At 37.7% G+C, this 23,525-nt stretch overlaps 1 protein-coding gene across 36 annotated transcripts in view; it reads right to left on the bottom strand.

The window, feature by feature from the left end:
- camk2b1 (calcium/calmodulin-dependent protein kinase (CaM kinase) II beta 1) overlaps positions 1-23,525 on the bottom strand; it is an 84,593-nt gene that overhangs the window by 20,383 nt on the left and 40,685 nt on the right. For 4 of the 36 annotated variants that reach the window (XM_028034609.1, XM_028034608.1, XM_028034645.1 and 1 more), the window contains exons 13-18: positions 20,588-20,683; positions 14,345-14,379; positions 12,398-12,430; positions 8,527-8,595; positions 3,351-3,395; positions 17-65 (exon numbers count right to left, since the gene is read on the bottom strand). In XM_028034609.1, the coding sequence (XP_027890410.1) occupies positions 17-65; positions 3,351-3,395; positions 8,527-8,595; positions 12,398-12,430; positions 14,345-14,379; positions 20,588-20,683 (327 nt within the window). Of the gene's footprint in view, positions 1-16; positions 66-3,350; positions 3,396-8,526; positions 8,596-12,397; positions 12,431-14,344; positions 14,383-20,587; positions 20,684-23,525 lie in introns of all 36 variants that reach the window. The other 32 variants (XM_028034615.1, XM_028034613.1, XM_028034633.1 and 29 more) reach the window with 15 other exon arrangements.

The following is a 23,525-nucleotide window of genomic DNA, read 5'->3' as shown; positions in this document are numbered from 1 at the left end:
ATTGGTGAGGCCTAACCTTTCACATCCTCGTCCTCCACGGTGGTGTTGCTGCTGTCTGACGACTCCTGGAGAAGAAAACAAATTAACCAATCACTTTGTGTTCAAGCACAGCAGGGGATTCACACTGAGCAGGATTCACATAAAGACATCTGTCACACAAAGGATAAACAAGGTAAATCTGCAGCGGCGGAACACAGGCCAGCAGGGGGCGCATCCTGTCATGACACATCATGAGCAGCAGCATCTATTACATGTGGAAACCCTTCACAAGAGGAAGCCAAAAGTTATGAACATGATTCTTACTTATGTTAGTAAGAATCATTGTTAAAACTGTGACATCAAATCAAACTGTAAAATCTGTGCGACTTTTGACCTTAAACTTTTGACCTCCAGTATTTAACTTTTATAATTTTTTTTTCTTTTTACGTATTTGTTAAAACTGTCACTATGTCGTGATAGCATATGAGACAGATAATCTGTGGAAAAAACTCGAGCTCCTCTGCCTTCTCCCAGTGCTCCCAGTGCTAACCAGAAACAACCAATCAGAGCCAGAAGGCGGGTCTTAGTGTTGTCAGTCACCCTCCATGTGGCTCGTCCACTCCTCCCATTCCTTTGCTTCCTCTTTGCTAAGCTGCAGCTTCTTTCTGATAGCAGAGCCTGCAGTGAATACTCAAGCTGGTTAACATGGCCACCAATGAGTAGGCCTGTCGCAATAAATCACATAATAAATTAAAATGACCTCAATAATTTTCATTTGGATGATTTATCTTCTTTCCCTTTTTGCCCTCTCTTTCTACCAAAAATTGGATGACGAAAGTCTTCCATCTGGTGGTTTGGTCTGAGCAACATCAATTTTATTAACAGAGACTTCATAATTCATTTTATTTGTTGTTTCTGTTGTTTTGTTTATTAATTTTTATATGTATAAAATGTTTTCCAGTTCCACACCTAAATGTCCATTAAAATTTAAGGTTTATTGATCTATGAGAATGTGTTCTTGCATTATTATCCCATTACAAGATTGCTTGAAAATGATCTCAAAACAACATAATTTTTGTTTACCGTCAATATTTTGTTACTGCGACACATCTACCAGATTTTCCTGCAATGGCAAGTTGTTTCTTAGCCATTAGCACATTTAGCAGTGTGTAAATGAGGATGATTGACAGCGCTAAGACCCTCCTCCCTGCTCTGACTGATTGTTTTTGGTCGGGAGCTGTGCATTTTTGTAGGCAACAATAGTAGCTCAAGAATGAAGTGGTGGAAATCTACCTTTTCACAGATTACTTATCTCATATTACACTATAAGACTATAGTGACAGTTTTAAAAACTTTTTTATACATAAAAGTTACATATTGCAGCTTTAAACACTTTCTGAAACTTTAAACTGGAGGAGGCTTTTCTACCTTTCTCAAAATCATAAGCAGACAGACGAGCTTCTCACAGGAAGATCGGCTGTCATCCCTGGCAGAGCGGCACGCCGTTCGGATATATTTATCCTCCTGTCTGTCTGCCTGCCTTTCTGTCACTCCTTTCGCCAGAAGAGGAGTTTCTGATTTCCAATTAGCAGAATAAATGGGTCTAAATTCCCCTGCATGTACAGGGTGCTGAGAGACTCCATGACCTGATTAGTGAGTGCACACGTTCACCAGCAGCTTCAAGAGCACAAAAGTGGATTTTTATAGCCTTTAAAAGAGCAGCCGGTGACCTGAGCAGAGGAAGAAAGAGCAAGGAGGATGTTAACTGCATTTCTGCCAAGAAGAGGGGGAGAAAACTAACATTTGTTAGGCTCTAAATATCTGATCACACCTTCTGTTTGTTTCTTTGCACATTTTGCAATTTTATGACTCATATTTATAAAGTAGTTTATCAGCATTCTGTCCTAAAATCATTAGATGTTAGATTGACTTTAGTACTAAAGAATAAGTATTCTGCTCTAAATCAGATGGGTGTCAAAAACTTTAATGTTTCCTTTGAGTATGAAACAAGTTTATAAAAACCGGATGTCACAGAAAACTCAGTCTTGCCTGGGTGGAAGGGATCTTTCTGCAAACTCATGCAGATTCATGCACAACTTCCTAATACATACCATGTAAAAACATGTTTTCTGTAATAACTACGGTACTATCAGAAGTTACATAAGCTGAACAAACATAAGAGCACGTTTACGTGCAATACAGATCTGTGACTCTACAGTACATGAGAGATAAGAATCGGATAAATTGTCTCACTGATACAGTTAAACCTCACTGAAATATGAAATTGTATTTGAACAAGCTGAACAAATATGGACAGACTTTGGATCAAAGTGTAGAGTGTACAGAATTGATTAATGCCAGTTTGTCAAATAAAATTTAAATAACACTTACTATGATTTTAGAAAAAAGTGGAAATGAATTAAATTCTTTTCACTTTTTCCAACACAAGATAGATATTAGCAATAATTTCACTTTTTTTGTTTAAGCATGCTGTATACAAAATAAGGAACTTTTTAAAGAACACTGATAAATAATTGTGAAGAATTTTTTTTTTTTTTTAACTCTGCCATTGAATATTCTAATACCAGTTCGTCTGGATTACAATGATGCATTATTGACATTAGAGCCAACAATGCAGGCGAGTTGAAGGGAACCATTAAAGCAACTTGGGTCCATTAACATAACAGCAGAACAACAAGCTGTCTCCATGTCACTCCGCTTTAATTCAGTAATTCGTGCAAAATTAGCCTCCAACAAGTACTGAAAACACACACGGAAAAACTTTTTAATAGGCTAAAATTTCTGTATTAAAAACCATCCTTGATTGGTCTTGTGACTGAACACTAGCATTTTAATTTGTGACTATGGGTAATCAATCCATAAACAAACAAATTTCACCTTTTGTTCCTAGTTAACGAAGTAAGCTTAGCTAACTTTTCAATTATACTGTAAATTAGGGAAATGCACCTGCATGTAGGGGAAACATTTATGAGGAAGTTAGAGTAAAAAAGTTCCTGAACTAAAAGCCAGGCAGGAGCAAATAGTTTGTTTGTAAGCAGAACTTCATAAAAAGAAAAATTCTCAGCAGATCTTCCTGCTGCAGGTCTGTTTATTTACAAAACTGGTTTACAACAAATACACATGCAGAGGTAAGAAACATTTTAGCTAATCTCAGCTTTTTTAAATAAAGCATAAATATCAGGAGTTCAATTCCTGCCACACTCACACAAACATTAAATCCACACACAATGCAGTGGTGCACTCACACAAATGCATGTTAAAAACATGTAAAAAGGAGAGGAGAAGGAAGAGGAGGAGAATGGGGAAAAAAAGGATGAAGAGTGAGGTCCAGACTTGGGAATGGTGAATACCTTTGTCCCGTCCACCGGATTATGGATGACAGTTGTCTGAGGTTCCTGGAAGAAGAGGAGGGGAGGTGGAAGAAGATGGAGGAAACGTGAGAGAAAGAGCAGAATATGAAGTAAATGTAGAGAGAAATGGTAAGTAAAGAAAAAAAAGAGAAACAACAGAAGGAAACGCTGGTGGAGGAGATGGGGGTAAAACCCTCCAACAAAGCAACAAAGTGGGTGGGTGAGCTGAAAACTGTAATTTGGAGTCAGCTCTGCTCCCTGCAGACTAACGAACGAAGAACAGACACAGTCATCCAACCAAATTGCTTAAAATCACCACATCAAACTAGCTTTCAACTTCAAAGAATACGCTACACCAAACTACCCAAGGACTTTTGTGCAAGTAAAGCACAGATTTCCCCACAGCATGCATTATAAAAGTCAACCAACTGCATCCTTTTTTAAACCTGAACTTATCTGACTCTGGTGTAAAACAGCAGGAACGTATTTCTGGACCAGCCAGCTGTGCATGTAGAAGTTTGACCTCCATGTTCTCAATGACACAAACAAGCAATGAACCATGTGGATTGTCAGAAATCTAAAGGGAAGAATCAGCCAGCTCATTTTTTATGCATGAAGTGCTCTGTGACATAGATCTCACAAGGGGTTGGCAAACCCTGCACAAAAACCCCAACACACCCCAGGATAAGAAATAAATAAGAAAAAAAATCAAGCAGATCTAACACCCTCGATTCAACAGACATGATAGACCAGAGAGAACGGTCATTTCATGATTATATTCTGGAAACAAATGCAGCTCTGGAAGAAATTAAGAGAGCACTGCAAAATGATCAGATTCTCTGATTTTCCTGTTAGTTGTATATGTTTGAGTAAAATTTAATATTGCTTTTTTTATTCTATGAGCTACCGACAACATGTCTCCAAAATTCCAAGAAAAATTTGTATTTATTTTCAGAAAATGAGAAATAGCCAAAATCACAAAATAGATGCAGTGCTTTCAGACCTCAAATAATACAAAGAAAACAAGTTCATATTGATTTAGAAACAACAATACTAATGTTTTAGCTGAGGGAGAGTTCAGAAATCAATATTTGGTGGAATAACCATGAGGTGTTCAATGGGGTTCAGTGCAGTGAGCACTTAATTTTTTCCATAGTTGTAATTCTGAAACGCTGCTTTCAATACCACAACTAAATGCCGTAAAAGACTCAAAAATTGGGCTGAAACGATTAATTGGACTAATCGATTATTGAAATACAGTTGTCAACTAACTTAGTAACCAAATATTAATTGTTAACTGGAGTATAAAGACTCAAAAAGGCAATTTGTACAAAGAACAACAAGCTCAGAGCAGTAACTGAGCCAAAATTGTACAAATATATACTCAGTACATGTTGCATTTAAGTCTAAGATTAAAAAAAGAAGGGCTGCACAGTGGCGCAGTTGGTAGCACTGTTGCCTTGCAGCAAGAAGGTCCTGGGTTCGATTCCCGGCCGGGGTCTTTCTGCATGGAGTTTGCATGTTCTCCCTGTGCATGCGTGGGTTCTCTCCGGGTACTCCGGCTTCCTCCCACAGTCCAAAAACATGACTGTCAGGTTAATTGGTCTATCTAAATTCTCCCTAGGTGTGTGTTTGTGTGTGAATGGTTGTTTGTCCTGTATGTCTTTGTGTTGCCCTGCGACGGACTGGCGACCTGTCCAGGGTGTACCCCGCCTCCCGCCTGGACCATAGCTGGAGATTGGCACCAGCAACCCTCCCGACCCCATTAGGGACAAGGGTGAACAGAAAATGGATGGATGGATGGATTAAAAAAAGAAAAGACCTTTGTCTGTTAATCTATTCTACCTAAAATCAAGTGGCTCAGCTTTAGCTTCACCTGGTTCAAATACTGTAAAAAGTATTTTTATAAAGCACCTTTTGCTATGTAATTTTGTGGTTAATTTAAAAATAATAATAATAATCAACGGATCAGCCGTACACTCTATTAATGTTAAGTCAAGCAGATTTTTTTTATCCTGCAAATGCATCTTTGCAACAAATAAAAAAAACCTCAGGCTTTCACAATAGGAATTGTTTTATTTTTGGAAATAAAATTTTTATTTTTCTGTTTAGAAAGGAACTAAATGATTTGTTTATTTGCATCTTTTAATGTATTTGTAAGCTTGTATAAAAAAGGATTAAATGAAAAATTTGCACAAAGATTAATCAATATATTAATTGATAAATAAAATGAGTACGGTGTTGCAAAAACAATGCACCGTTTCAGACGTCGCACATCTCTGTGTAACAAACATTAGGCTCCCCCTGAAACGAAAATGCTGCATTGTTAGAGCTTGACTTCTTCACTTTTGTGACTTGCAGTCCAACACTATTTCCTTCTCATTTCTGCAGGCCCTGATTCCTCATGACTCAACCCCTTTAACGGGTTTTTTATTCCCTCCCTCCATTTTCTACAGCTGTTCTCACTCTTCACTCGACATACAGTAAATCAGAACCCATCAGAGCCCTCCATATCCTCTACAGCACTCCTCTCCCTGCGGGAAGTGACACCTCTCTCATGACCAATCATTACTCGTCTCTCTCCTCTCTTTCTCTTTCTGTGATGCTCTGGGTGTCGCCTAGGCAACTATCTCCTAGGGAAACAAGCAGTGATGGCAACTCGGATGATGATGGTGGCAACGATGAGTGAGAACAAAGTACCTGGGGTGTACTGGGAATGCTGATGCCATTGTATGATCCGATGGAGGGAGGGAAGGAAAGAAGTGCCAATGACCTCACTTAGGTTCAATTAAACTGATTCAGTTTAAAAAACAAGACAGAACTGTTTTGAAATATGTATTGCAAATTCCTCCACCGGATTCTACAGCTTCCAGATCAGATGATTAGAGGTTTGTGGAAGTGAAAGCAGTCTGCTCCTGATTGGAAAAGATGAAACGCTAACTAGTTTGAGACCCTGGCAGAAAAAAACAAACCTCTGGCCCTCCAAACGCTCTCAGTTCCTTTCAAGGATCAGAGAATCTGTCTGTTCTACAAAACAGGCTTCAGTGAACATTTAATTTATTTATTTTTTACAAGAGTCTTAAGCTCTTAAATGTAACTCTCCCCTTAAACTCTCTACGCCTGAGCTTAGTGCATAAGTGGGCTTCACAGCCACACATGAGCAACACACAGCCTGGTTTAGAAACACGCTCGTGTGGCTGCACGTGTTGCTTTTTACTCAGCAGAGTAGAAGATATTATAGATTATTATTACATGCTCAGCTGTGTTACATGTCACAGTTGGTGAGCTCATGAGAGCAGCATCTGAAGCTACGTTTCCACCCATTTATAACTGTGGTCTACGGGGGATAAGTGGGAATATAGTAGCTGGCAAGTGTATTTCACAAGTTGAAAGAATATACAGGACCTACTTTTAGAAAAGTAGAATTAAAAAAAATAAAACCCCAATTTCAATGTGGATTTATAACAGAAATAATGAATTTTTCTGCAGCTTCAGAAGAAAACTGAAGGGCAAAAGATATTTTCCAAAACTTTCTGTTTTCACCTGGTGAAGAAACTGTACTAATGCTGAAATAATTGAAAATATTATTGAAATAATAGTCATCTATTTTTCCTGGTCTTCAACACCAGCTTAAAAAAACAGAAGGTAGATATTAGTACTTCACTAATTTGAGTTTTTGGAAAATCACTGCAGCTGAAATCATGTCTTTGCTATTTTCTGCCAATTTTATAACTGTCTTAATATTTTTACCAAACTGAATTTTATTTCTTGATTCATAATTTTTCTACATATGATGTTATGATTGCTGTGAAGGCTTTGGTCAACTAAAGTTGTTGTAAATGTGGTATATAATTAAACTTTGATTTGACTTGAACTAATTTAGTAATCGACTGATCGTTAACTGGAACATATGGAGTCAAAACTATGCCATTTGCTTAAAGAACAACTTATTAAGAGAAGTAATTAAAACAAAACTGCACGAAATATTTACATTTTGCATGTAAGATATAATAAAATATATGTTATCCATTAAAGAAGTGGAATAGTTATAGTTTCACCTGGCTAAAATTATTTTAAAAATATCTTATTAGGCACCTTTGCTATTAGTAAATTATTATTTCCATTGCAAAAATAATCACTGTATTGTGTTGTTAGAAGCATTTTTTGTTGCAGATGCATTCTTTGCGGGCTGCACAGTGGCGCAGTTGGTAGCACTGTTGCCTTGCAGCAAGAAGGTCCTGGGTTCGATTCCCGGCCGGGGTTCTCCCTGTGTATGCGTGGGTTCTCTCCGGGTACTCCGGCTTCCTCCCACAGTCCAAAAACATGACTGTTAGGTTAATTGGTCTATCTAAATTCTCCCTAGGTGTGTGTGTGTGTGTGAATGGTTGTTTGTCCTGTATGTCTTTGTGTTGCCCTGCGACGGACTGGCGACCTGTCCAGGGCGTACCCCGCCTCCCGCCTGGACCATAGCTGGAGATTGGCACCAGCAACCCTCCCGACCCCATTAGGGACAAGGGTGAACAGACAATGGATGGATGGATGGATGGATGCATTCTTTGCAACACATGACCAAGCATTCACTAATTGCATTTTAGCCAATAAAATATTTATTTTGCTATTAATTTGTTTATTCCCCCCATTGGGACTAAATCCTAATCTGATTTGTACCAAGTTAAAACTTTACAGAATAGCTGCTGATAATAAGCTTTAGGACAAAAAGCACACACACAAAATTGAAGAAGCTTCTTGTTGCAGCTTCCATCTCAATCCATCAGATTTGAAACATAAACAAAAAAGATTGATTGAGATGTTATTTGACCGAGGTTTGTGTACCTTTAGATAATTTTGCTACAGTAAACACACACTGGAAGTCCCTGCAGGCTGTCAGTGTCCAGTCATTTTTGGAAAACTTACACAGACGGGCAAAATGCCACAGCGGCACAAAACAAATCTGAATGCAAGTCACACAGCATCCCCAGCTGCCACAGGGAAATGTCTCCTGACACTACCTGCTGATTTAAAACCTAACCAGCCGATGATTACCTTCAACTGACGGATGCACACAGAAGTAAACACAAACAGGGAGCAGTGGGGAGAAGACAGAGGGCTTTAAGGCACAAACACACAAACACACACACACCCCAACTGAGGTGAAGGGAAGTTGGGAGGTAAATACCAGAGCAGGTGAAGGGATGTTTCCTTTGGGACTGGTGACTATGCTGTTTTTGGTGCTGTTTGTCTGAGGCTGTGCAGGAAAGGAGAGGAAAAGGGAGGAGACACAACAAGAGTGTTAACAACAGCAAGAGGGGGTGTCCATGCAGGTGTGTGTGTGTGTGTGATTGCTCACTGTACCAGTGTGAAGTCATTTTTTGGGCAGAAGTCTTGAATCATCCTTCAATTGTTCATTTTGCTCCCAAGGAGACAGACTTTCTAAAGTCAATATTTGTTCCACATTTTCTGAGGTTCCTTCCAAGATGCTTCTTTTTCACTCCTTTTCAGATAAATATGTGACTTTATATATAGAGAGAAGGGATTATTTGTTCTTTATACTCAACTTTTTTCATCAAACAGCATGTTTGCTCTTTGTGCTTTTTATTTTGATAAAAGTTTAGACCATATGATTTTATCCATAAATAAAGATAATCTGTAAACCTTTGGTACATTAAAATGCTGCTGAACTAAACCAGCAGAAATCTGCAAGACAGTCCTCAAAAAACCCCAGAACACAACAGAAGTCAGTTGTACTTTTGTAAATTCTTCAGAGAAGCAGCTCTTGCTTCACTTCTGCTTTTCAAAGATGCACGGTTATATAATTGCGCATCTGTTTGCACCCATTTTCCCATGCAAGTGTAAATGTTGAGTTATGAGTTATTAAAACTGAGTGGAAAAAGCAGCAAAAGTCAAAATAAAAATATTGAAAGACCCTCAAAACACCTGGGAAACGATCAAGATAATATTTAGTAGATTACAAGACATTTTAGCTTTTTGAAAGCAAAACTAGTAGAAAAAAAAGAACTACACTGCAATGCATATACATGTTTATTAGTGTTTCTGGTAAAAATGAGTAAAAAGTCCTAAAATAAGTTAATGTTTTATTCTGTGACATAATCTCACATTTGTGTCAATTAAACAACATGTATCATTCCTGTTTTGAACAGTGAGAATCTGTGTTACACATTACTAAAAAAAATGTCCTCAACACTACGATCAATTTAAAAAAGTGTAGCATAATCTGAAATATGCTTCAGTTATATTCACCTTTTAGGATTTGTTGGGGATGCCATCAATTGTAGAGCTGGTAATTTTGATTAAAACAAAATTCGTTTATAGGAGTTTTCTATTTGGAAGAAATGAACTCCAAATGTTGGATTTCTCTAAATCTTTTAAGCTACTGCAACAACAGATGTGTTTATTTTAAAGTTGTTGTTGTTTTTTTTACCACAAATCCCAATAAAACTGCAGAGTTCTGCACATGCACGTTAGCAAATGTTTTTTTTTCATATACTTTTTTTTCAATAGATGTGTAATGAAAATCTCCATATAAAGAGATGGAACATAATCATATGTGAATGACCTCACAAGAATAGCAGGATAAAAATAGGTGCATATCATATACAGTGTGGAGTCCAGAAAGTAGAAGACCGCTACAGGGGTAAACAGTGAACATTATCTTAAATGTTATTTCTACAAACTGGTATGGTTAATGATAATGAGAGGGTGACATCATCTCACTGTCACCAGTGACGCCCCCCTGTTAAGGGTTACACATAGCAACCATTCAACAATGCTTTTTGGCCTTGAACCTCCTTTCTTTTCTCCCTAAAGCTTTGATGAAATGCCGTTTAGAAGGCCACACATCAAAGAGCAAACACTTTCTTTCTAGATCACACTGATCATAGAGGTTTGGCATCAAATCTACATTAATCCTGCTGGGAGAAAATATCAACTTGAAATTGCTAAGTGGAGCAGAATACTGGGAGTGGAAGTGAATCATCAAAGTGAGTCACTTTTAGAAAGTCAGCTCCCATTACATAAAATCTTAACCATGCAAATCTGTTCCATCTCAGCAGTTCCTACTCATCGGTGCGAGGTCAAGCGAGGTCAGAGTTTGCTTAATGCCAAGAATTGTGTGAAGTAGGAGTGAAAATTTTAAAAGGGAGGAGAAAGAAATATTTCAGAAAGTGGGTAAAGTTTCGGCGAGCTTGAATCTGAGCCAGTTAATAAAGAACATTGGAGGTTAAATAAAGACTTAATTTCACTTTCAAGTCTCAAGTTCTGTAATTTGCTATGCTGAGTCATAGGTGGTTTATAACACGGGTGTCCAAAGTGTGGCTCGGGGGTCATTTGTGGCCCTCAAAGTGATTTTGTGCAGCCACACTACAAAAAATGGCAGCTCAAAGTTGCAGGTTGATGTAGTTAAACAAATCTAACAATTAAATGTTGACTGCCTTTCTAAAAAGATACAGAGAAATAAAATATGACAAGGTACTTATTTAGTTAAATTTCATAGTAAACAGGACCACAAATATTCAGTAGCTTTTACTCAGACTTTGTTGCACCCTTTTAGAAAATGCTAGTAAACAAAATAAAAAAGGATAGGTTTTGAAGAATGAGCGACACATATCCTGTTTGCATTGATGAAAATACACATAAAAATTCAAAGATAATAAAAAACAATGCACATTTCAGATATAATTTGGACATTTTTGTTTGCTTTGTTTTATTAAATAAGGCAAATCTGCTGGATTTTATGTTTTAGATCTACAATCATTTACATTTTGTGGCATTTGGTTACTTTCAACTTGACAATTTTGGCCACAAGGTAAAAAGTATGGATATCACTGGTTTATATCTGATTGAAATTATTAAGAGAAGTGTGTGTGTGTGTGTGTGTGTGTGTGCGCGTGTGTGTGTGTGTGTGTGTGTGTGTGTGTGTGTGTGTGTGTGGGTTCATATGTTAATGTGATCTGCCGTAATATGGCATTTAAACACCAGTTAACTGGCACAGGACAGGAAAGGAGAGAGCAGGCCAGCACATAGAAGCAGAAAAAAACATAAAACACAAAACAGCCATTAAAACAACAAACTTTCCCATGCAGTAAACTCAAATGCAAATATTCCCAAACAAATTCCTCCTTTCACACAAACATAGCATCAACCAAGCCCATCTTCATCGGATAAATGATTCCCCATCATTGCAACAATCTGTGAGGAAGACAATGAACTCCAGCAAAATCAGCGTTTCAATCGAACCATGTTAGTGGCTCAATATCTTCTTCATGTCATTTCACAAAAAGCTCACAAAAGGCTAAATTAATTTTGCTAGAGAAAATTAATTATGTTCACAGGTTTCAAGCCTCTAATGACCAAAACGACAGTCTCTGATCAGATGTATCAGATGTATTGCATTGCTCCAGCTTCTGAAATCAAAGCATGTTGTTTTAGGTGAAGCCACAAACAGTAAACAATTTCTTCTCTTCAGAACATCATTGAACAATTGTAATCAAGTTTTTTTTCTCTCTTTTACCTCATTTTCAGTGTAATAAACATATGTACTTTTGAGAGTCAATCACTTAGATATTTAGAGTCAAGTTTTAGGTTTTTAGGAGTTGAGCCCAAATCCAGTTATCACTCTCTAAGGTACGAGTGCAAGTCACATGACTTAAACATGATCCAAGTCCAAGTTTCAGATAGAGTTCCCATTTAATACAATCTGTTTACCTTCTGAGTTGCTCTAATCCTTATAATCCTTGTATTATAAGAACAAGTATTGTCTTTAAACGTTTTTCTTCTGAAACTTTGTGCCTCATCTTGACTGGGTCAGTTGATAAAAAAGAATTTCAGAGAAGTGGCTCCTGTTGCAACTCAGAAGCAGCGTGTAAAACATAAATTACACTCAAATAAAACCTTTGTAATTTGGCAATGTACTGACACCGGCTATCAAACAGAATGAAAGTGAAGGAGAGATGAATAAAGCAAAAGAAAGTCAGTTGAAAAGCATGACCAAAAAAGGAGTGACAGCTCAAATGTGTAATCAGCGTGCTCACCATGTACTGGACAGTCGAGCTGGACTTGCGTTTCTGTCCTCAGGCAATTGATGAGATGGATTTATTGATGGATGTGGAGATGATCGGTAAAAAGAAGAGGTTGGGAGAAAATAAAACAAGCAATGATGACGACTGAAGATTAAAACACAACTTCTGTCCACAAAATGAAGAGCAAAAATCATGAAAAGAAGGCCGTCTTTAGAGAAGTCTGACTTGAAAGCTCTTGCTAAAGAAAGGTGGTGCAAGCAAGAAAGGAATGACATCAGGGAAAAGTTGCATGAGAAGGAAGTTTGCGAAACAGGGGGGTAAACGCACACAAAAAAAACGACCCTCTCTTCTAACTACAGGAAACAAGATGGCACTACAAAAATTGAACAAGTGAATAGAAAATTATTTATAATCAATAGAAACTTAAGATTTCTAGGTTATTTCATAATAAATATAGATACACAGCAAAGATACAAAATCTTACAGTTGAAATTAGACAAAACTTTCTGATTCAGCAAGAGATAGGAGCTTGCTTTAAGCAAATTATTTCTTAAATTGATTCCACTGGCAAATTATTTCAATTATAACATGACATTTTTCCCATGTTATAAATGGAGCTAGTCGTTTACCTTTTGTTCAATATTAAGAAATCGTTGACCTAAAACAAGCTTATATTGCTTGCTAAAAGGTTACTTGTCTTAATTCAGCATAGTAAAATATTTGCACCAGAAACAAGACCAAAAATACTTGGTAAGATTTTGTATTTTTGCAGTGAAACCTTTAATTGAAATTTCTGGCAGCAGAGGAGGCTAAAGGTGCTAAAGGGCAGCTAATGCCAAAGACAGGCCACCTGCAAGCGCTGGACAGGTGCTTCAGCTGAGAAACATCAGGTGCTATTATGCATTAATGAACCAGCAGGGGCAAAAAACGGAAAGTGGAAAACGAATGAGGAGGCCCCAAAAACATGAGGACATGTGGAGGAAGGAAGGAGAATCGAGGCAAAGAGAGGAGAAAAAGGATGAAAAGCGGGGACATTAGCAAATGAAGAGGACGACTTTAGAAATGCTTCGGGGCGAGTGTGTGGGGAGCCTGTTGCTAGGCGATGAGAGCGCCACATTGGAAGTAAGAGTCTATTTCTGTCGTTTGAGTTTCCAGGGTCCAGACTGGCAGCTATTCCTGGAACCGGAGTCACATTCCCTGCTGAACCGAACGAGCAGGAAGGGGAGCGTTCACTCACACCAACACACACACTTAACACCGACACCCACGTTTACACACTCTCCAAGTGCAGGCATGCTCACACCCACATTTTCACTTTCTGGGTGTCTGTTTTTTTAAAAGGCAAACCGGACATATTGACAAACACACACCTGTGCAAACTCCAACATAACGCATAGCTGAACAGTATGTTCCATGCTTCGGCGCCATGCATGCAGACGCGCTGATGGGAGCTGTGTGTGGGATGTGTTACTGTGTAGTGTCTCCGTGAGCGTGGGATGGCGAGAGATCTTCATTAAAGGATGAGCGGAAACATGGGGTTAACGACCAGATGGGGTGAGGAGGAAAAGGAAGCAACGAAAGGGAGAGGAAGTGATGAAATGAGGAGGGCTAACAGATGGTTATATTCAATAATGAAGACGCAGATAATGGTAGGATTCAAAATAAGAAGGGGCAATCAGAAGGATGGACTAATGGGAGCAACATGCAGAGCAGATGTGCATCCAGATAAGAGCTGTTTTTAAATTAAAATGCATCTAAAACTGCCTGATATAAAACTCACAAGCCCTCGTTTGGATCCACACAAGTAAAAAACAAGCCAAGACAATACATCTGTTTTTGACAAAAACGAAAATAAGCAAGAGCGAAAAAGCGAAGAGGAAGAAAAGACCAACTCTAACAAGGACAAACAGAGAAGAGAAAGAAGGCCTTAAACGTCTGAGGGAGACAATAAAGTCTTACCTTAACATCTGCCTTTTTGTTGAGCAAGGTCTTGGCTGCTGCAGGGATGAATGTAAAAATAAAAAAACAGTTAAACAGTCAGAATTTCTGAGATGATTTTGCTTTGATTAATTTTTCAAAGACAACACTCGCAGCATTTTTAAGATTTATTGTTCTCATTTGATCTTTGTAGTTGAGCTGCAAAATATTCTAAATGAGAAATGTTATCAAAGTGTGCTGTTTCTGTTGGGCAATTATACTGCATGTGTCATGAAAGATAGATTTCTATTTCATAAGGTAGATGGACTTCTGCTCACACCTGACCTAGATATTTTAGAGAGGATACAACACAGAGGAGAGACAATGGAAAATGTAGGTTAATCATAGAGCCACATTTTTCTAATATTGTACAGCTCAACTTTCTAGTCAATCATTGTTTTTAATAAAGCAAAAATAAGCAGCTGTAGCCATAGTTAGACATTGAAAAACTATTTTGGGGTACCTTCCAGTTAAGAAATCACACCTACCTCCAATTTCCATCACTATTTTAAGTTAGTGACTCATTTAAAAGTCCAACTCTTCTTGATGTTGCTTCCTTTCCAAACAGCATGCACTTCACATAAAATGTGCTTTTATTGGCAAAGCTGAATACATCTGGGGTTTTGATGAGTCTTTTTGTTCCATAACTCAAACGGAAACGGATGAGAAGTTAATGTAACTGGAATTTCAAGTGTACTTTCAAGCTGGAGAGCTGTTCTAGGGGTGAATAAGAAAAATAATAATAATGTTGTTGTCAGTGAAATAAAAAGTACCTCGACTCTAATGTTCCCCTCGGGACGAGAAGAAAGCTGAAACAAAGATGGCGACCACCACACACGGCGGCCATGTAAACCCAACAATAAACCCTGCCTGTGGAGGCCTTAAGGAGGATTAGTTTTCAGTCTGCTTTCTAATTAAGGGTAAAGAGGGAAGGGGTGAGATGGGAATAATACTTTAGACTCGGTTCTCTGATGAATATTAAGACGAACAATCCCTCGCAACAGCTAGTGGAAACTATGAGCAGTCTGCGAAGTAGTTCTGTTCAAGAATAGATAGAAGGAAGTCTGACTGCTTTGAATTAACGTTTCCCCCAGAGGGGCTCAAAATCTAAGCAAGACACGTTGGTGGAGCGAGTTGAGCCAGAACACTGCAAAAACACTGAATCTTACCAAGTATTTCTGGTCTAGTTTCTAATGCAAATATCTTAGTGCACTAGAAATGAGACAAAACTAACTTACAACTAACTTTCCGCCAAGATATCACGTATTGTATTAAGTCAATAATTCCTTACTATTGATTTAAAAAGTACTAGTATCTCAATGTTTTTTGATACTGGCTTAAACAGGATGAATTTTTGAATACATGAATAAAAATGTTGGACTTGTACTTGTAAGATAGTTTTGTCTTATTTCAAGTGTACTAAGATATTTGTCCTTGAAATTAGACCAAAAATACTTGGCAAGAATCTGTTTTTTTGTAGTGAATATTAAAGCAATCGTTAAATATTTAATTAAAGTTAAAATTTGGATTCTTTTAAATGTGTCAGCATGTTATTGTGAAAGAGAAGTACATAGATAAACTTAGCTGCACTATATCAGGCATACCATCCTTGTAAAATATGTACACTATAACCTAAAGGAGAGAAATCTGTTCCTGTTGGTACATTTAAATGAATAAAACATGACCTGCTGGTTAAGGTGTCACTCTCAGGTCTTTCCATGGATGAAATCTTTTCAAGTGGCTGAGTGCAGTTTCAAGTCTAATCAGATGCAATCACATCAGCATCCCGCCAGTTACGTAAAACCACTATTTCTGGAAGTCTGGCATGTTTTCCCTTCTTTTCCTTCTCCCGTTTTGCATCTCCCTCGTTCCTCTCGTTCTCTGAACATCTTGCTCCCTGATTTTTTTTTTTTTTTTGTCTCTAAACATGTTCCAAAAGTAGATATAGAGAAAAATTTGGATTTAATAAGCTCTTTTATGGAACTAGACTTTAAGCATATGTTTGAGTAGTTTTAAATCAAGAATTTATTTAAAAAAAAAAAAAACAGACAGAGAGAGAGAAAAAAAACAATAAAAGGGAAGCAGAATCTTTCCCATTTTTTTCCTGGCTTTCATGTCTGCCTCACTGATCACCTCATGCTTGATGTAAATTTTCATATTCAGCAGTAAAGAAGGGGGGAGAAGGCAAAGGGAAATGATAAGTAAGCACAATATTATCCAAATAGAGGAGAAAGTGAATGCACTCTGTTCCCAAACCCTGCCTGCTTCTGAAGGAGAAGAAACGGGGTCAGAAAAGAGTCAAGTTCATGCTCTCCTAATCTCTGGTGGTTTGTTAAGAGGAGAGGACTTGAGAGACAAGAGAAACGGTAAAGTGGGGGGGATGAGCGAAAGCATCCTCACTGAGCATCCAGACGTTAGAGATGCACATTAAAGACAATTTTAGACACAGAGCAAAGTGAGGGAGCTCTGAGGAAACCTGAAAAATCAGAAAATACCGGAGGTCATTTGATACTGGAGGAGTGGGAAAACAGGGGAGGACGGGGCGCTCCTTACCTTGCCAAAAATGACACATGAAGCGAGAAGAGAGAGGAAGAACAGATTAAAAACAAAACGAACAAGAATCCGTCAAAAATAGCACGATGCATCACTGCAGGAACAGAGCAAGGATGGGCATGGATTCACATTAACAGGCTGGAACAAGCTGCACTCAGGTGCAAGACTGCCTGGAGTACCCTCTCATTAAAACAGCATTTACTGAGCTGCTACATGGTGACTGCATGTGTGTGTATGATGCACAAAATAGAACAGGGCCTTCAGTAAGCTGGTGAGGCAGATCACTATAAATATTTGAGTGGAACCTCATGGAAGCTGAGGGACACGGAGAGGACCGAGGGGTCCCGGCGGACCACCGAAACAAGGACACAGCCACTACTTACATCTCCTTAGCTGACAGCAAGGCTGTCATGTTGGAGAGTTATTACAGTGTGTGTAAGTGGTTTCCATCGACAGAGACCAGCTCAGACAGAAAAAAAAAATAAACGTTTTTTCAAGAACAAGCTTGGGTACAGATCCAAGTTTTACTGTACATCATTAGAAAGGTCTGAGTGATCTACAAAGATTAATTGTAAAAACCAAGAATATCTCAGAAGACTTAGCTATGATCACACATGCACCTTATGAAGAGTTCGTTGTGATTAAAAACTAGAAAACGTAGCTGGGAAAACAAAAACAATTGTAGCCCAGAAAACCACTTATTATATACAATTCACATCTTGCACATTTGTATACTTCCACTTGAGTCTCAACTGTTTCTTAACACAGCCCAAGAGCTTAAACTAAAACCTCCCAAATTTTTAAGTCACAACTGACGGACACTACGCCGTTACCTAGCAACCCTAACAGAGCCCGAGAACATTTGGTCAGCTGGTTTTCCCGCTGCATGTGCTGTACAATGGCTGCTGGAAAAGTGTTTTGTTTTTGTCTTACCATCCAGAAGCCATTTGCTACATTCTTGTTAGTTGTGCAGGAGGCTCTATTGCTGCTTTTCAAAGATGTACAGGTGTATAACTGTGCATCTGTTTGAAGCCATTTTCACATGAGAGTATAATGTTGAGTTTGGGGGTGGGGGGCATGGCCAGCAGCACCTTATTTGGATTTAAAGAGACAAAGGCCCTAAAGCAGCCCATTTTGAAAGCTCAAAACAAGCAGATCTGAGGAGACTGAAATCTTATTCTATAATAATGATTTTGTGCAAAAAATATAAACGTGTTTTATATAGTCCATAATCCTATCCTAACCTGTTCAAGGAAGCATAAGAGATCATCTTTAAGATATCCAACTTCACAATTACCCACAACTTTGTGTTGTTTAATTAATGAAATCCCATCAAAGTCTATGTTTGAAATGTGACAAAATGTGGAAAAGATCAATGGGTATAAAAAACATCACAAAGCTCTGTAGTATTAACAATCAGCATGAACTGGGTCAGTATTATAGTCCTATATTGGTCCAACTGAACCGGATAAAGAATCAACAGATCGTCTTTGGTTCAGACAGTCTCAACAACAATCCTTGACAGACATATTACAAACAACTGCGAATTTGACAAGGTCAGAAATTTAGTCTCAAAGGAAGTTGTTTTGGTCTTTCTTTGAGTTTATGAAGCATTAAAGTCCCAGACTGTGTTCATACCATGCTTCATCTTACAGAGGTCTTTCTTCATCATATTTAGGCTAATCAAAGTAAAATAGGTTGTAATCACATTTCCACTGACTGAAAAGTTTCTCTGTAGGCATGCCAATAAAAAAAGATGCTAAGAAGTATTAAAAGCTCCGTTGACACCATTAAAAGGTCAAACGGAGGTCAATAAACAAACATCCTAAACGTTTTTGACTATGTGAGCATGCCCAGTCTTGCATCATTTGCAGTGTTCATCATGCACCAAAAATCCCTTTTGTGCAGCAGCGCATGCACCAGTCCAGTGCCCCATGCAGCATTCACTGGCAGCTCTTGGGCAGTTCCATCCTTTAAACGTTGCAGGGGGTGAACTTTCCAGTGTCATTGTCCGACAGAGAAAAGAGAAGAGAGGGAGAGAAGAGTGAAGAGAACAGCTGAGATGGGAGTGACACGGTGGGAACATGGAAACCTGATGAAAATATGGAGACGAACCCGATGGCGTGAAGGACGAAGATGAAAATCAGAGAGGTAGAAATGTTTGATGATGGGACAAAAGAATGGATGTAAAACGAGGGGATGAGACACATGAGATGATAGGAAGAGATTGAGAGGAAACACAGGGACAGAACATCAGTCTGACTGGAGCAAGGCCATGCTCTGTATGAGAGAAGAGGACGGGATGAAATGGAGTGATGACAGAGCAGTGATCGGCACTGAAGCCACACCATCAGATCTCAGACAGGAAGTGACATGAGCGCTGACAGTAATAGCTAAGCTTTCATCCGCTATATATTATTGTAAAGAACTGATGCAAAATAATCACATAAAGCTTAAATAATAAGTTACACATTAAACTAATTTAACATATCAAAAGAGATTAAATGTTTGTAATGGCGTCTAGTGGGTAAATCACTTAACTGAAAATATAAACTAGAGCTGGGGGATGTTTACAAATAAAATCTCCAATTTTTTTCATACCTTATCTATTTTTTTCTTACTTTCTTTTCTAAAAAATAACTACAAATGACAGAAAATACTTTTAAAAAGTGGCTTTTATTTCAACCATCCCTTCCATGAGTTGTGATAGAGTATTGGGGCTAGCCAACGAGAATGTTAGTCTAATAAAGAATATAGTCATGTTATAATATTACCAGAATAAAGAACATCCTAAACTAAAGATTAAAAGTCATTTTAATGAGTAAAAAGCTTTGATGGAGTTATTAAGAGATTATATAACGACCTTTGTGTTTTTCTTCTTCAAAACACTTCAAAGTCCTGCTACTGATAGTAAATTAATGCTGATATATTGAAAGATTAAATGTTTCCCTATCTGTAAAAATTACACCAAACTATAACTTCACAAGATGCTCAACTTTATTTTTCTAATATTGAGACATTATTCTCATTTTATTTCGACTTTATTGTTGTAGAACTTTATTCTTGATTTACTACAACTGTATTCTTGTGATGCATTAACTTTGTTCTCATAATTTAAAAAACGCCACAGAGTTGGCCTGAACTGAACGTCCAAATCAAACAAGATGGCCGCCTTGGCTATAGAAACCACAGAAGCGCATTGGTGGAAAACTAAATCTTCAAAATCAAAAATCTAATTCATCCAATAAAATCAGTTTATTGCCCAGCCCCAATATAAACAGTTTTGTATGTTTATATAATATTCAAAGTGTTTAAAAGTATAAACTTAACTCAAGAGTCCATATTTTTGTCAAAAAGTAAATTTAAACATTAAAAACATTGACTTGCATGAACAGAATCAGCTGAAAAACACAATTTAGGCTAAATAATTGGATGAAAACTAAGCTAGTCCTGCATCTGATGATTCGATGACAGATGTAGTTAGCAGTGTGGTCAGCCATCATGCTCTGAACTCCAATGCTCAGGGAGAAGAAAAGGAACAAAATGAAATGAGAGTTAGAGAAAGTTTTAGAATGAGGTCAAAGATAAAAAAAAGAAATAAATAAATCAAGTGAACAGAGAAGGAGCAGAAGGGGAGTGGGGTGGCATGCCCTGGGTGCGCCACCGTGCTACCTTGTTCCACCAGCCCTGCGGTGGTGCCGGCGGCTGCAGCCACAGCTGCCGCGGCCGCAGTCACAGAGGCTGGCGCGGTGGTCTGCCTGCTGCCGACTGTTAAAAATCCAAAAACCCAGTAACACGTGAAGAAAAAGAGTTAGACATGAAAGGAGAAGGGAGAAAGGGATCAAAGAGGTGATGGAGGAGGGAATGATGGGTACGATATTCAAGACTGATGAGTGTGAGTCGGTGAGCAGGGAGTGGAGGGGAGGGGTTGGAGGACAGAAAGGGCTCACTGGTGGAGATCCATTTACGGTTCCGGTGAGAATTTTACATCAAGTCATCACTGGCAGGAATGTCATTCATTTTAGTCTTTTAAAAATTTACCTCAATCATTCTTTTCCCAGGATGGAGTAATTATAAGTCAAACTACTTTTCAAAAACAAGAGTGACCTAGTTTGAATTTATACATACATATACAGGCCTGGCATGATAACAAATTTTGCTGGACAATAAATTGTCCCAGCAGTTATTGCAATAAACAATAATATTGTTGTTTTGAGAATATTTTCAAGTAGTACAAAGGTAATGGCATAATAATAGAAGAACACATTGTCAAAGTTCAATAAAAATTACATTCCACTGAACATTTAACAGTGGAACTGGTAGACATATTAAATATCCAAAATATAAACAAAACAACAGAAATAACTTAAATGAATTCAGCTCTCATTTATACAAACATAGAATTTAAAAGTGTCACTTTCTTGTTTGGTTTGGTTCCTGGGTTGCTTCAAAACATTAAAATCAATTTAAATACAAGAATTTAAAAAATGTGGCTCCTCTTCAAAGTAATTGGGAAAATGGAGGCTCAAGAAAGTTAATAATTCCTTAATTTTGATGAAAAAGTACTTGTTTCATTGGCAGATTATTTCACTTGGGAACAATATTTTGTTATAAGTAAAGTAATCTGCTAATGGAAGTAGTACTTTTTCATCGATATTGAGAAATTGAATTTAAAAAAGCTCATGTACTGTATCTCGCTGAAAAGTTACTTGTTAGTTTTGTCTTATTTCAAGTACATTCAGATATTTACACTAGAAACTAAACCAAAAATACTTGGTAAGATTTTGTGGTTTTGCAGTGCAGCAATGTTTTATCTCAAATTCATATATTTCAATGAACGGATGTGAAACTGTATAATTTTGACATTATGTGGATTAGAGCCACAAACAAACACTTTATTTTTTTACATGTTACTCTTGTGTATAATACAATCACTCCATCCTGGAAATGAAAAGACTAAAATAAATGATTAAAATCCTAAAATGCAGCTGGCATTCATGCTCATAATGAGCGAATGTTAACTTCTGACTGAGATTGTGTGACCAGAAACAATATTTGGAGGTTTGGGAGAGAAAAATGTCAGGGAGAGAGACACAAATCTTTTGTCTGTTTGAAGCTTAACACTCTACTGCATGTTTTCTCAGTAAAAGCCTTAATGTTAGTATGATGATAATGGTAATGACGCCATTTTTAGCCAGTGTTAATATTTATGTGGCAGTATTAGTGCTTGCTGACCTTAGAAACTGCCAGTATTATTTGACGCACGAATGTGGGCTGTATTTTATTTTACAAGTTCAAAAGAGGACAATTGAATATGTATTTTTTTTACTTTTTATGGTAAAAAGTGTTACATCAACATGTGAAAAATAAATAGCACCGCCTCTGTTTGTCCAGCTGCACTATTTGTGTAATGGATGACTCATCAAAGATGCTTGAAATACAGCAAAAAAGAAAAAATGCAAAAAGTACTCATTGCTTTGATTTACTGGGCAGCAACTCCCTTCCACTGATGGTTCAGATACTTTTTTATTAAATAAAACGTTTAGAGTTCTTTCTCATTCTCTGACTCATCCACCTGATGGACTCACACTTATAATGGAGTACCAGTACCTACGAAGATGAAAAAGAGTGAGAAAAGGCGCTTGAGTGAGGTGAAACAGCCGCGCTGTACACCTGGGTCAGCGTGAGCGTGTGTGGCTGTGGGAGTCGGCTGAGTGCTTGCAAAGTGGATCCTGAGACAGTTTCCAACTGTGCAGCTTACAGAGTCAGAAAGCCCACTGTGAGTCATGTTTACTGAAGCAGCATGTCAGCATAGGCACATAAACACACACAGAACACACACATTTCACACTGACACAAACCTTTAATGATTCATTCTAAATGAAGGTCAAATGTTATCAGAAAAGTTCCAGGGCAATTCGCTCCAGGCAGGATTTTATTTTGAAAAGTTACGTTTTCTCCCAGTTTGAGATTCAGTATTACGTTGTAATTCTACAACTTTTTATTTCACTGACCACAACAAAGTGGAAAACGTCCCACTAACAGGAACTGCTGAGTCACTTTTAATGTTTTTCATCAATAACTAAAGTTAAAAACTGATCAATCACACAGAAAAATCAGCTACTAGAGGTTTTAAAGACAGTGAGAGGCAAATATTGATTCTGTCTCACTTTATTACTCCGCAGGTTCAAAATTCTGTTTAGGATTTTTACAGGGATATACAGACATACAAAAACAACAACAAAGACATTATGCATCTTTAGCTTTCGAATCAATTTCAGTGTTCCCTTTATATTATTATAAAAGTATAAAATTAAATCCAATATACTTTGTCATTGTTATTTGGACCAGAATTCCCAGCTAGCATTGGAGATAAATTGACCATCTCTGTACTGATTTAAGAATCTTTTATTTCTGATCAGTAAGTGGAGCACAACACTCTTCAGTGTAGAAGTAGGAAGAAGGCTCAAAGATACTTATTTTTAAGTAATAGTGGGTCATTTTCATATTTCAGATCTGTTTCAGTCTAATTCGAGTGTCAGTGGATGTTAATTTGTGCCCGTTTTGGCGACGTCTTGTCAAATCAGAGCAAACTTCTGTTGATACCAGG

Source organism: Xiphophorus couchianus, chromosome 12 (genome assembly GCF_001444195.1).
Source record: "Xiphophorus couchianus chromosome 12, X_couchianus-1.0, whole genome shotgun sequence".
Lineage (NCBI taxonomy): Eukaryota > Metazoa > Chordata > Actinopteri > Cyprinodontiformes > Poeciliidae > Xiphophorus > Xiphophorus couchianus.
Note: the sequence above shows the minus strand (reverse complement) of the source record. Positions and strands in the feature narration are given on the sequence as shown.